Below are 14524 nucleotides of genomic sequence, written 5' to 3'. Positions count from 1 at the left end.
CTCAACTCTCCTAGTTGTCCTCTTGCCTCTGGGGTGGTCATCTTGTCTCCCTTAATCCTCTTTCTGTTTATTGCCATGCCTTCCCCACCTGGATGGACTGTACTCTCAAATTGTGAGCCAGAACAAATGCTTCCTTTTCTCTTTCCTTTCTCTCTTTCTCCTCTCCCCTACCCTTTCTTTTTAAGACAGGGCTTTTCTATGTAGCTCTGGCTGTCCTGGAACTCCCTTTGTAGATCAGGCTGCCTTGAACACAGAGATCCGCCTGCCTCTGCCTCCTGAGTGCCAGGGTTAAAGACGTGTGCCACTACTGCCTGGCAACACTTCCTTTCTTAAGGTGCTTTTTTTGTCAGGTATTTTGTAACAATGAGGAAAAATAACTAATGCACACACTGAGTTCCAATTAACAGATAGGAAACTGGAGCCCAAGAGGCCTAACGTCATTGCCAAAGCCTGTTCAGCTGAGAAGCAGTGTACTTAGGCAGTCTGCCTCCAGAATCTCAGTTCTGCATCAAAGGAAACTGAGGCAACTCTAGCTTTCTCACTGTGATTCTGATCCTGTTGGAAAGGGTGCCCAACTTTCTATTCTCCTCTAGTTCTGGAATCTATAAACCAATAGAAGTGTGGAGAACAAAGAACCTCAGAGAAGAAATAAAATGATTTCCATGTTTTCTCCCCAGTGTTAGGAAGATTTATACATGCTAAGCAAATGTTCTAACCACTGAGTTATATTCCTGCTCTATATGGGTTATTTGCTTGCTTGTTTGTTTGTTTTTAGGGTTTTGGAGACAGGGTCTCCCTATTCTGTAACTCTGGTTGTCTTGAAACTCACTCTATAGACCCAGGCTGGCCTGGAAATCAGAGAGATCCACCTACCTCTGTTTCCTGAATGCTATATTAAAGATTTGTGTCACCACATATGGCCCCATATGTGTCTTGATTTTTACTATTTATTTATGTGTATACGGGTATGGGTATTGCATATATGCAATGCTCACAGAGGCCAAAAGAGGCCATCAGATCCTCTGGAGCTAGAGTTACATGTCATTGTGAGGTGCCTAACATGAATGCAGGGGCACAGTATGCACTCAGGTGCTGAGCCATCTCTCCACCCCATGTGTGTATGCGTGTGTGTGTGTGTGTATGTGTGTGCGTGTGTGTGTGGTTTTTTAAATGAAGAAATATTAATGAAAATATTAAATACCTGAAGCTGAGGGTGGTGCTTACTTGTGAATGTGTGAGGACCTAGATTTACTCCCTAGCTCTTGACACCCCACACCAAAAACAAAACCAGAAAAAAAAAATCACCAAGAATAACAAAACAGAAACCATTAAAATGAAACCAAAAACATTTGAAAACTCAAAACCTTGTGGCGTGTGTGTGTGTGTGTGTATGCCCATGTGTGTCCCATGAAGATCAAAGGACAACTTGTAGTTCTTCCCCTCCACCACGTGGATCCTGGATATGGAACTCCAGGCCTCAGGCTTAGGGCCTGTGCCTTTACCTGCTGAGATCTCACTGGCCCCACAAAAGGTTACATTGCAAGAGTTTATGGATGAGTTCTTTACCTCTCTCAACCAAGGAAATGGCACTTAATCTATAGAATGATAAAGTAAACATAAAACTTCATCATTATGAGACATTGAAACTTTCTAAGAACCCTATGGAAACTCTAGAATGCCATTATTATCACTCAGAGTATCCCACGTAGGAAGAGGAAAGATGGACAAAATGACCAGTCATATCTGGTGGTTGTATCCCTCAAGTAAACATGATGCCATCTTTGGTCCACGATAGCTTACCCTGAATTGCAGACAGATACACAAAAGTGTCTTCATGCTCCAAGTTCTCCAAGAATATCTGGAAGCACAAAACAGGGTAAGATGGTTCTCAAAGAGCAAAAAGACATGGAGCCCTTTATCCACCGTCTCTGAGAAGCACATGTTCTTCTTCTTGGTAGAAACTAGTCTGACATAGAACCAACCATGTGAGGAAAATGGTTTATTTGCTTGAAGTCCAATTTCTCTAGCAGTTTAAGAGGGGAGGGAAATTAGGGGGAGAAACTTCTTGAAGTTATCAAGTATATACCAGCACTAGTTATAGAAATCAACACATAAAGAATAATCAACAGATAAAGACTTGATGTGCAAACCTGGGAACCTGAATTTGGTCCCTGGGTCCTATGATAATAGAAGAAAACCAACTACCAAAGTTATCCTCTGACTCCACAGACACTGCAGCACGTGTGTGCACACTCACACTCCCACAGACCTCCACAGACACACTGCAGCACGTGTGTGCCCACACTCACACTCCCACAGACCTCCACAGACACACTGCAGCACGTGTGTGCCCACACTCACACTCCCACAGACCTCCATAGACACACTGCAGCATGTGTGCCCACACTCACACTCCCACAGACCTCCATAGACACACTGCAGCACATGTGTGCCCACACTCACACTCACACAGACCTCCACAGATACACTGCAGCACGTGTGCCCACACTCACACAGACCTCCACAGACACACTGCAGCACGTGTGTGCCCACACTCACACAGACCTCCACAGACACATGGCAGCACGTGTGTGCACACTCACACAACCTCCATAGACACACTGCAGCACGTGTGTGCACACTCACACAGACCTCCACAGACACACTGCAGCACGTGTGTGCACACTCACACAAACCTCCATAGACACACTGCAGCACGTGTGTGCACACTCACACAGACCTCCACAGACACACTGCAGCACGTGTGTGCACACTCACACTCACACAGACCTCCACAGACACACTGCAGCACGTGTGTGCACACTCACACAAACCTCCATAGACACACGGCAGCACGTGTGTGACACGCTCACACTCTATATACATCATGCTCACACACAGTAATATCCATAAACCTTTTTAAGAAGAATCCTCAACACTTTTCTGTGCTGGCCCATGGTGGACCACATTTCAACACAGGTGATCCTGTCCTCTGAGCTACCAGCAGGTGGGGACGCAAGGGAGAGACGATGGATTTATTACAGAGGCAATTTCATGTCTATGCCACTTTTTTTTTTAAATCCTACAAATTGTAGCCCTGTGATTGACACTGCTAACAAACTACTCTCATTCTTTCCCAAAGGAGGCACTTATCAGGGTGTCAAATGCAGTACGGTCTACCTAGGGACACTAGATGCATGTTAAATTTAGACCCTAACATGGAGCATGTGCTCAAATTCCTCCTGCTTGCTGTCTAGGGAAGGCAGGAGTGCCTACTCATGGACCACTCAGGGTCTTTTGCTCAACAGAATCTGGTCTCAACTTCATGCTTGGTGTCTACACTACTGAGGGAGAGCTGAAGACCAGATGGGATGATGACTGGGTTGGAGGACACTGGGGCTGCATATGGAGTGAGGGAAACAATACAGAGTCAGAGCCATGAGAATAAAATATAAGAAATATTTTAAAGACTCCACAGAAAAAGAATTGACAGGTGTCCTCACTGCAATTTTTCTTCTTTCTTTCCTTGTTTTTTTTTTTTTTCCAACTTGACAAAAGCTAGGGTTATATGGGAAAACAGACCTGCAATTGGGAAAATGTCCATCACCAGATTGGTCTTGTAGGCAAAGTTAGAGGGCATTTTGTGGGAGGGCCCAGCACATTGTGGGTGGTGCTACTCCTGAGCAGGTGCTTCTGGGTGATATAAGAAAGCTAGCTGAGCAGGACAAGGGGAACAAGCCAGCAGGCAGAACTACTCCATGGCTTTTGCATCAGTTCCTGCCTCCCAGGTCCTGCCTTGAGCTGTTGCCTTGGCATCCCTAAACGGACTGTGACCTAGGATATGAAAACCAAATCCTTTTCTCCTCAAAGTTGCTTTTGGTCACAGCAATAGAAACCTTAACTAAGACAAGAGGTCTAAAAGGTAGAGAAAAGAGAGGAACAAGAGATGGTTATAAAACATACATGCCATGAAAGCACGGGTTTCGTCTCGGGGAAGAAAGGAATCAGCAAGGGTCAGGAGTGGGGCCGGGAGGACAGCTGTGGGAGGTATGATAGCTAATCTTGAGTGCCAACTTGATGAGATTTAGTAACCACAGAAACAAACCTCTGGGCACATCGATAAGGGAATTTCTCGACTGGGTTCATTGAGGTGGAAGACCCACCCTAACTGTGGGTGGCATTACTCCACGAGCTGGGGTCCTGGACTGAATCAAAAGAAGAAAGGAGTTAGAACTGTGAAACAACCTAAATGCCCCTCAATCAAAGAATGGATAAGGAAAATGTGGTACATTTACACAATGGAGTATACACAGCAGAAAAAAATAACACCTTGAATTTTGCAGGAAAATGGATGAAGCTAGAAAACACTATTTTGAGTGAGTAACCCAGACACACAATTATTACATGTACTCACTCATAGGTGGTTTTTAAACATAAAGCAAAGAAAGACAGCCTACAAATCACAATCCCAGAGTACTTAGACAACAATGAGAACACTAAGAGAGACTTACATAGATCGAATCTACATGGGAAGTAGAAAGTAGAAAAAGACAAGATCTCCTGAGTAAATTGGGAGCATGGGGACCTTGGGGGAGGATTGAAGAGGGGGAAGGATAGAGGCAGGGAGGGGAGCAGAGAAAAATGTAGATCTCAATAAATATCAATAAAAAAAGGGATTTTTTTTCATGAGAATAAGAAGAAGAAGAAGAAGAAGAAGAAGAAGAAGAAGAAGAAGAAGAAGAAGAAGAAAAGTCAGTGAGCTAGAAACAGGCAGAGACGGCTGCTTCTGAGAGACATCTGAATCCAGCCCTGCGACCCGGCTCCTTACCATTTGTCCTCTGGTCACCATACACTCACTGTGGGGCCCACACACTTCACCCACCCCACCACACAAAATAAAAATTTAAATGTAACAAAAACATGTTTGTTTGTTCTTTTTAAAGAAGAAAAGGAGCTGAGTATTCACCTGCCTCTGATTCCTGATTGCAGACACAAGGCGGCTCAAACCTGTCCCCTGCCATCTATTGCCATCATGGACTGTATTCTCAAACTATGAACCATGAATCAATCCCTTCTTCCTTAAATTGCTTGTCAAGTGTTTTGTCATAGTAATGAGAAAAGAAATGCAGGGGACAAATAAAAATAAAATACAGTCAGGTAGTAGTGGTGCACACCTTTAATCCCAACACTCAGGGAGGCAGAAACAGGAGGATCTCTGTGTGTTTGAGGCCAGTCAGGTCTACAGAGTGAGTTCCAGGACAGCCAGAGATACACAGAGAAACCCTATCTCAAAAAAACCTAAATAAATAAATAAGTAAAACACAATAATGTGGGCATACAAAAATTTTACAATAAAACACATTTTCTTGCAAGATAACCAAAAACTAATTTAAAAAATAAAAAGGACAAGAGTGTGGTAGTGCATACCTGTAATCCCAGCACTTGGGAGGTATAGGTAGAGGATCAGTCTGGGCTACATGAGTACCTGTTTCAAAAATTCAAAATTAAGTCTGGCATGATGGGACACTCTTGCAATCCCAGCCCTTTGGAGATAGAGGCAAGAAGATCTGGGCCTCAGGATCACCCTTGGCTACGTACCAAGTTCAAGAATTGCCTGGTCTACCTGAGACTTTATCTCAAAAAAAGAAAAAAGAAAAACAAAACAGGAGAGGACTAGGGGCTGGGGATGAGTCAGTGGGTAAAGTGCCTGCCAAGCAAGTGTGAAGACTAAGGTTCTTCAGCATCCTCTTGCAAAGCGCAGCACTGATAGGTGGAGACAGAGCATCACAGAAGCTTGCTAGGCAGCCAGTTAACCAGTTGGTGAGTTCCAGGTCCAGTGAGAGACTCTCTCAAAAATAAGATGTAGAGTGGAAGAGGAGGACACCCAGAGTTGACATCTGGCCTCCACACCTGCATACACATACATGCCACACACAGACACACACACACACACACATACATACAAATCACAAATAAGGGATATATTTTACGAACTTCTTCGTAAAAAATAATTGGCAAAATTTAGTGAACATAGCAGTGGAGATGAAATGCAGGTAAAGGAAATTCCAAAGGTGGTCCCAACATGCATTATCTAAACTAGCATTCCACAGGATCCTTGGGGGCTAATAGTTACTCAAAGAAGGTTTCTGAGTTCAGTATCATTTCCCTGACAGAAAATCCTTGGCATATGTCTGCATTTTATCTGTAAGATGAGGATAACACAACATTGAAGTTGTGAGAATAAGAGACAGTGCCAGTAAGATACATGACTTGTTCAACAAAGAGCAGACGTTATTATACAATACTTCCAGTATCATACTAACTAAAATAGATGTTTTCCATCAGAATTATAATTTGCAGTCCAAGGGCTAGACAAATAGCTAGATCACTCCATTACTACCAAGGCTCAGAAAGGTTCAAGGTGCTGCCAGGAAGCTGACATTGGGTCCTAGGCAGTAGTTTCCAGGTCCCTTGTTCTTACTGTATCTCACATTCAAGTCCCAAAGACCTCCATAAAAGGGAAAGGTCCTATCTAAGCAATATGCACTCTGCTACATTAGTTTAGAACATCAAGACAGTTTTTTTTTCTGTGAAGGAGGCAAAAGAGTAGAGGAGAGCCAATTAGATCCAGCGCCCCTCTAAAGAGAGATCCAGTTCAAGGTGAGGCTTACCTAGGATGGGTATCCTCCCATCTCTGTGAATTGGCTCATGCTGGCCCACTGCCTGTCTTTTACACGCCCACACTTGGCCAGTTTGTTCAAGACATATAAAAATCAACCTCTCCCAGATTTTTCTCTGACTACCCACCACATTGCTCATACATAAAAACGCTGGCACTCTATCCACGTTCCATTGAGCAGCCCCATGTGGTCTTCTACACCCTTCCTACCTCAATCTGACCTCTCAACAATATAAATTCCTGGAGGATAACCCAGGATGGTGCTAGACACACGATCAGTGTTTAAGAGATATCTGAGTTAGGCTGGTCATGGTGACATGCACCTTTAATCCCAGCACTCAGGAGGCAGAGAGACTGGTGCATCTCTGTGAGCCCAAGGCCAACCAGGGCTCCACAGTAAAATCCTGTCTCAAAACAACAACAAACAAAGCCCCCGAAATGAATGTCTGTTCTGGGCTGCTGTCTGCACCGTATCATCACATGGAGGGCATTGTGTTCTACTCACCTGGAGAAGCTTCTTTTCATCCTTGAGGGCTATCGCTTCTCTCTGCTCTACCCAGCGGGAAAGAGTGCGCAGGGCAGCAGCCCGGGTTGGAATCTGAGGATCACAGGCTGATAAGAGAACCTCCTGGAACTGTTCTGAGGTTATGTTTCTATGTGGCTGACTTGCCGCAATGCCAGGCTCATGAGACTCCTGCTCTGCTTTAGGAGGGTCCTGCTCTTGTTTTGGGTGGTCCGGAGCTACTTCTGTGAGTGTGTCATGACTGGTTTGTTGCTGCTCTATTTTCCATTCCGGGTCTTTTTTGTTCAGGGTACTTTGGGCAGCCATGCTGACAGCCTCCGTGGAAAAGGCTCCATGAGTAGAGATGGTAATTCGGAGATCAACAGCAAGTTCTTGGATGACAGGGTCAGGGTATGTATTAGAGACCTTCTCCAACAGAGGCAGCAGCTGCTTCAGGACTGCAAAATCACTTGACTTCAACTATAAAATGAAAATTTAAAAACAGTAAGTCAAAATGAATGTGTAAAATGTTAAGAAGTGAATATAAGGAGTAACAATCATGACATGTTCATGGTGCAATCAGCACAGTGCAAGGACAAACACTGAAGACTATATGCTAACTAATTACAGCTAACATTTATTGAACACCGTCCACATACAGGCACTTTTCTAAGTTAACAAGCACACATAACAGTAGCCCTGAGATAAAGTGCCAATTAGTTCCTACATTTGAAACAGACACTTAAGAAGGATGCCCAGGAGCCGGGCGATGGTGGCGCACGCCTTTAATCCCAGCACTCGGGAGGCAGAGGCAGGCGGATCTCTGTGAGTTCGAGACCAGCCTGGTCTACAGAGCTAGTTCCAGGACAGGCTCCAAAAGCCACAGAGAAACCCTGTCTCGAAAAACCAAAAAAAAAGAAGGATGCCCAGAATCACAAACCAGAACACAGTGTAAAGTGAAGACGCTACAGTCCAGGCAGTGTGGTTCACGTCTGTCATCACAATGGGGAGTCTGGAGCAGAACTACCCTGAGTTCAAGACTAGCTAGGGCTACATAAATTCAAAAACAGCCTGGGATTCTGTATCAAAATAAAATAAAATAAACAAAAAGTCATATTTTGGAATATAAAAATTAAATTTTAGCTGAGCAGTAGTGGTGCATACCTTTAATTAATCCTAACACTCAGGAGGCAGAGAAAGGCAGATCTTCATGAGTCCAAAGCCAGCCTGGTCTACAAAATTTGGAACCAAGACAGACTCCAAAGCTACAGAGAAAACCTGTCTCAAAAAAAAAAAAAACAAAAAAAAAACAAAAACAAAAACAAAAGAAAATTATATTTTGCCTAAAAACCATCCTTTAATACTGCTTCCTGGGACTGAAGAGGTGGCTCCTGAGTTAGGAGCACCTGCTGCATAATCAAGAGGACCAAAGTTCAAATCCCAGCATCCACACAGAAACTGCATTTTCCATGCACACCTATAATCCTAGCTCCAAGTACGGTGGAAACAGGAGGATTATTAGGGCTCCCTGATGTCTAGCAGAGCAGAGAGATCCTGTCTCAAAGCAATAAATCGAATGATACAGGACACTTCATACCCTGTTTTGGCCTCTGTACACACATAAGTACACACATGTGCATATACACTCTTATATACACATACAAATAAATAATAAAGGACTCTTAAAAATACTTATTTCTGCTAGATTTTTGGGTGTTGGCAGTCCTGAAAGATTCTATATCTTTTTGTTTTGCTGGGTATTTGTTTTTCTTTTTCAAAAGCAGGGTTTTTCCATGTAAGAGCTCTGGCTGTTCTGGAACTTGCTTTGTAGACTAAGCTGCCCTTGAACTCCCAGAGATCTGCCTATCTCTGCCTCCTGAGTGCTGGGATCACAGGATGCGCCACCACTGCCCAGTGTTTTTTGTTTTTTGAGACAGGGTCTCTCTACAGAGTACTGGTGGTCCTGGAACTCACCAGGAAGACCAAACTGGCCTTGAACTCACAGACATTTCCTTGCCTCTGCCCCCAGCCCGACAAGTGTTAGGATTAAAGGTGTGTACCACCATACCTGGCTAGACTCAGTGTTCTTGGAAGCATTTACATCAATCTGTAGTATTTTAAAGCAAATTTAAAAAACAAAAAACAAAAAAAACCTTCGCAGGACACTGGTAACAACAGAAATAAGGCTCTGAATATCTTTAACAACGTTTATAAATTAACACAATGAAGATAATTCCATATTTAGACGGCTTAATCTCAAATGCAGAAGGCACTGCAGACAACTAGTCTTTATATAACTAAGAGATAATTTAAAAATATATTTGTGAAGCTGGGTGGTGGTGGCGCATGCCTTTAATCCCAGCACTCGGGAAGCAGAGGCAGGCGGATCTCTGTGAGTTCGAGACCAGCCTGGTCTACAAGAGCTAGTTCCAGGACAGGCTCAAAAAAAAAAAAAAAAATATATATATATATATATATATATATATATTTGTGCATGTGTATGTGCACATGGGGCACAGTGCCTCTTCACGCAACTGTAGGTCAGAGGGCAATTTTGTGGAGTTGGTTCTCTTCCTCCACTTTTACAAGAGTTTAAGGAATTAAAATCAGGTCTTCAGGTTTGTGTAGTAAGTGCCTTTGTCTGCTGAGTCATATTATTGATGCTGAAAGATCATTTTCTGAAAAGATGTAAAATTAGGGACTGAGCCGATGGCTTGGCAGGTAAGAGCATTCACTGAGTAAGCACGAGGACTCGAGTTTGAATCCTCAGCAGCCATGTAAAATCTGGGAATGGCTGCACATGTGCCTGCTCTCAGAGCTGGGAGGGAGAGACAAAGAGAGACTCTGCTTCAAGGGAATAGGCAGAGAGTGACAGAGCAAGACACCTAGGATCTTCCTTTAGCTTTTGATGTACAAATGGTCACAAGGAGATACAAAATCAAGGCAAGGAATATAGTAGTATCTTAGCATGTGCAGAGTCCTGGTTGAAGGTACTGTGCATTCTAAATAAGGGTTTTACAGGCAAGGACCACCTACCTATAAATGCTTGAAATTCTGAGAAACATTTAGGCTTCCTAGGAAATAACAAACAAAAATGCCCGTGAAAACACTATGTGTGGTCTTCTTTTCCTGTAGCAACACATGACAAATGTTCTCCACACATCCATGGTGTACTGATATCTGAGAGTTGCCCAGTAAGGGAAAGAGCAATGTTTTTAAACTTTTAAAAGCCTATGCCCTTTGATAAACATTTAAAAAGAAGAGAAAAAATAAGAAAAAAACAAAATTGCCTCCTTACCTAAAAATACTCTTCTCCTTTCTTTTTTCTTCCTGCCATTTGTCCATCCACCCATGCTGTTTACTAGCTGCTATAGCAGGCTTATTAACAATGACCAGAAAGCAGGAAATACCTGCTCGAGTGACAACAGCAATTAAGAATGAATGATCTTCTATAGAGAGCATGTCCAGTCCAGTGAAGGGGAGGAAGGACAGAAGGGGAACCAGTCAACTCTCCTTGCTGAATGAACAGGTTCACAACATGAATACCCTCTCTTTGCTTCCCCACTCTGTGGCAGAATCCCTAGTTTGTTCACCACTATTGACAGAATCCCTGAGTTTGCTATGGTTCTAAATATAAGTCAACTACACCTAAAACACAGGCACATGCTTAGCACAATGTTTTGGGGTTTATGTGTATGAGTGTTTTGTTTGCATGTATGTCTATACACCACATGAGTGCAGTGCCTCTGGAGACCAGAAAAGAGCATCTGGTCCCCTGGAACTGGAGTTACAGATGGTTGTGAGGCACCATGTGGGTGCCACAAACCATCCTACAAGAGCAACAAGAGCTCTTTACCTCTGAGCCATCTCAACAGTCCTTAGGGAAACTTTCTTTTACTATTAAGCAATAGCCTTTGGAAAGAAAGGAAGGTAGAAAGTACGAATGAATGGAAGGAACAAAGGGAAAGGAAAGACACAAGAAGACCTAAACAGCTAAAGACGACTGTCCCTTTAGAGAAAAGATACACCTTTGGTATCTAACTAATGAACCTCACTACAACATCTGGGCTTATAGGTTAGGAGTCCAGCCTTTAGCAATACATTCCATTGCTACCCTGGCACAATATGGCTTCAGTGTATCCTAAGGCTAGAATGGTCTATTCAGCTCCACCAACCAGGGCAACAGTGGGCCCACCAGCTCTGCAACATCAAGCAGAAACTGCTCCCTAAGGGGACAGGAGAGACTCCCCAACGTGCTACTTTTATTGATGACCAAGCCTGGAATTTAGAAAGTGAGTATGGGGCTGGAGAGATGGCTCAGTGGTTAAGAGCACTGACTGCTCTTCCAAAGGTCCCGAGTTCAATTCCCAGCAACCACATGGTGGCTCACAACCATCTGGAATGAGGTCTTGTGCCCTCTTCTGGCCTGCAGGCATATACACAGGCAGAATATTGTACTCATAATAAATAAATAAATAAATAAATAAAAAAAGAACCAACAATGTGAAGTTGCCTAATGTACTTTAAAAAAAAAAAAAAAAAAAAAAAAAGAAAGTGAGTATGGAATTACGGTCGTCTTGTTAGCAATCTTAAACCTGCACTTTCTCCAAATTAACTCTCTTCCCGGACGTGAAGTTTTAATAGTCACCTTAATTACATGACTTAGAAAGGAATGAAGAAAGGCCCGATACTGTTAGGTTCTGTTTCATTAGCCAAAACAATGACTTCTAACAGGGAGTATGTAGAGCATGGTGTTCCAGGCTCTAAAGCAGAGACTCAGAGTGACAGGAGTCAACTAGCCCCAGTTCTCAAGTGTGATTTTATTGTGAATACGAGACAAAACCTAGCATTACTAAGGAACTTTTACAGGGCTGGAGAAAGAGAGCTCTGTGGCTAAGAGCACTGGTTACTCTTCCAGAGAACCGGACTCAAATTCTCAGCACCCATGTGGTGGCTCAGATCCATCCAAACTCCAGTTCCAGGAAATCCTACAACCCTCTTCTGACCTTCTTGGGTACTGAGTACACATGTGGCACATATACATATATGGAGGTAAAACATTCATACACATAAAATAAAATAAATCTAAAATAAAATGTAAAAAAGAAGCCCTTGCCAGGTGTGGTGGCACATGCCTTTAATCCCAGCATTCAGGAGACAGAGGCACGTGGATTTCTGAGTTCATGGTCTACAGAGCAAGTTCCAGGACAGCCAGGGCTACACAGAGAAACCTGTCTCAAAAGAACAGGGGAAAAAAACTTATAAACGGCAGGCGGATCTCTGTGAGTTCAAGGCCAGCCTGGTCTACAAGAGCTAGTTCCAGAGCTAGCTCCAAAGCTACAGAGAAAACCTGTCTCGAAAAAAAAAAACTTATTAATGCATTAATCAAGCAGGAAACAAAAATTTAGCAAATCTAGGGCATAAGTAAAGAGGGTGATGTGTTTATATTCACTTAAACTGCAGAGTCGAGGGAGTCAGGATGGCTCACAGCAGGGCAGGGACAGGCAAGTGCTGTCCAAACGCCACAAGCCAGGCCTGGCCAGTGAATACAGAAGCCTCCAACAAGAAGCTTCTAGAAGGGAGATGGGAGAGCTCTGTGGTTCATTGTCCATGTGTTATATTGTCTGAAATACGTACTAAACTACAACACACACACAAGCTAGGCTTTCAATGTATAGACTATCAAAATTAATATTCGACAAGAAAAACAAAACTCAACTAAGCTAATTAAATCCACTAACAATTCAATTTAAGCTATTCCATCTGTGAACCCTTCCTTGTCACATCTAATATGGCTCTGGAACCTTAGCTAAACTTATTTTGTCAAATGACGTGTGGAATGTAAACTTAGGAATGCTAAGGAAATCCAGTAAGAAATGGGATTTGCACTGACAACCAGCCCAGATAAAGTCTTTTTCTCCTTAAGAACAGGCAGGAGGGAGCCACCTTTTGACACTGAAACATACGGACACAGGCTAGCCAGGTATGATTCTTAGAAGGCTGGAGATGGAGCACAGCGGGGAGTGAAAGACCCTGGGTTTGATCTCCAGAACCACAGAGCGAAAAAATAAGAGAAAGGCAAATTCTAATACATCAAAAATCAAATCTGATTTGAATGTTCAGACTCAAAATGCATTCCCCAGGGGCTCCTGCTTGTGGTTGTTGAGTCTGATTTCATAACCTGCTCTGAGACTGTCCTGCTTTCTTGCGGCCTCCTAACCTACTGTGTCACCTGACCAGCGTGCTCTAGCCCAGCCTATCCTCCAAAGGACAGCCTTTGCCAGCGCTGTCCCCAGGGCTCTGCAGCTCAGTTATGCTGGCTTTCCGTCAATGCTCAAAAAAACCAAGCTTTTCTCTGCTTCTGAGCTTTTGCCACGAGTTTCCTTAACTGAAAGGATTCTTCCACCTGTTCCATGCTCGCCACACTCAAACACCTATGCCTCCTTCAGGTCTTAGTGGAATACCTTCGCTCACTGAAGACCTCCCAGCCTCACTTAGATGTTATGTTCTCATGGCCCCCTTCCCTCTTTTTGGGGTGTTCCATTCAATTCTAATCATATTTTAAAATGGTCATTCTGGGTGTGCCTCTCTTCCTGGACTATGGTGTGAGTTATAGGCCACGTCTGTCTTGTCCACTGCTATGTTCTCAGATCTATCATGTGGCAAATACGCAGTCAATAGTGGTTGAATGAATAAATTAAAAATTATAAATTAGAGCTGGAAGGATGGCAGTGGACTGCTCTTGCAGAGGACCTGTGTGCTTGGCTCCCAGGACCCACATTGGGTAGCTCACAGGGGCTCTGACACCATCGTCTAGCCTCAGCAGGCACCCGCACTCGTGTACACATAGACACACACATACACACACACAATTTAAAAATAGAAATAGATCTTAAAAATTACAAACTAACTATGTAAAAACCATAGTGGTGCACACCTGCCATCCTAATGCCTGGGAGGCAGGAAGGAATAGCATCAATGTCATATTGAATTCAAGCCCAGCCTAGGCTACATGAGACTCTGCCTCAAACAAAACAAAACAAAACAAAACTCTTTTTTGGGGGGAGGGAAGTTCAAGACAGGGTTTCTCTGTAGCTTTGGAGCCAGTCCTAGAACATGCTCTGTATATCAGACTGGCCTTGCATTCAGAGGATCCGCCTGCCTCTGCCTCCCGAGTGCTAGGATTAAAGGCGTGCACCACCACCACCTGGCCAAAACAAAACTCTTAAAAATGACTGGCAGCAGGCTTGAGTATATTGCACTGTATGGGCTAAACGATGGGTCCTGAGCTAAGTAGAACCGTGCAAAACAGGTGCCATCTGAGCAGCCAAGAGGTTGCTAAG

The 14524-nt window shown here is 43.5% G+C and overlaps 1 protein-coding gene across 1 annotated transcript in view; it reads right to left on the bottom strand.

The window, feature by feature from the left end:
- The window catches only part of Tango6 (transport and golgi organization 6 homolog), a 166319-nt gene that overhangs the window by 100393 nt on the left and 51402 nt on the right, over nt 1-14524 (bottom strand). Inside the window, exons 13-14 of the mRNA XM_041649662.1 lie at nt 7185-7661; nt 1801-1858 (exon numbers count right to left, since the gene is read on the bottom strand). Of these exons, the coding sequence (XP_041505596.1) occupies nt 1801-1858; nt 7185-7661 (535 nt within the window). The remainder of the gene's footprint in view (nt 1-1800; nt 1859-7184; nt 7662-14524) is intronic.

The sequence above is a fragment of the Microtus oregoni genome, unplaced genomic scaffold (genome assembly GCF_018167655.1).
Source record: "Microtus oregoni isolate MIOR12 unplaced genomic scaffold, Mior012 000004F_ref0000308, whole genome shotgun sequence".
Taxonomy (NCBI): Eukaryota; Metazoa; Chordata; class Mammalia; order Rodentia; family Cricetidae; genus Microtus; species Microtus oregoni.
This window is presented reverse-complemented; position numbering and strand designations above follow the sequence as displayed.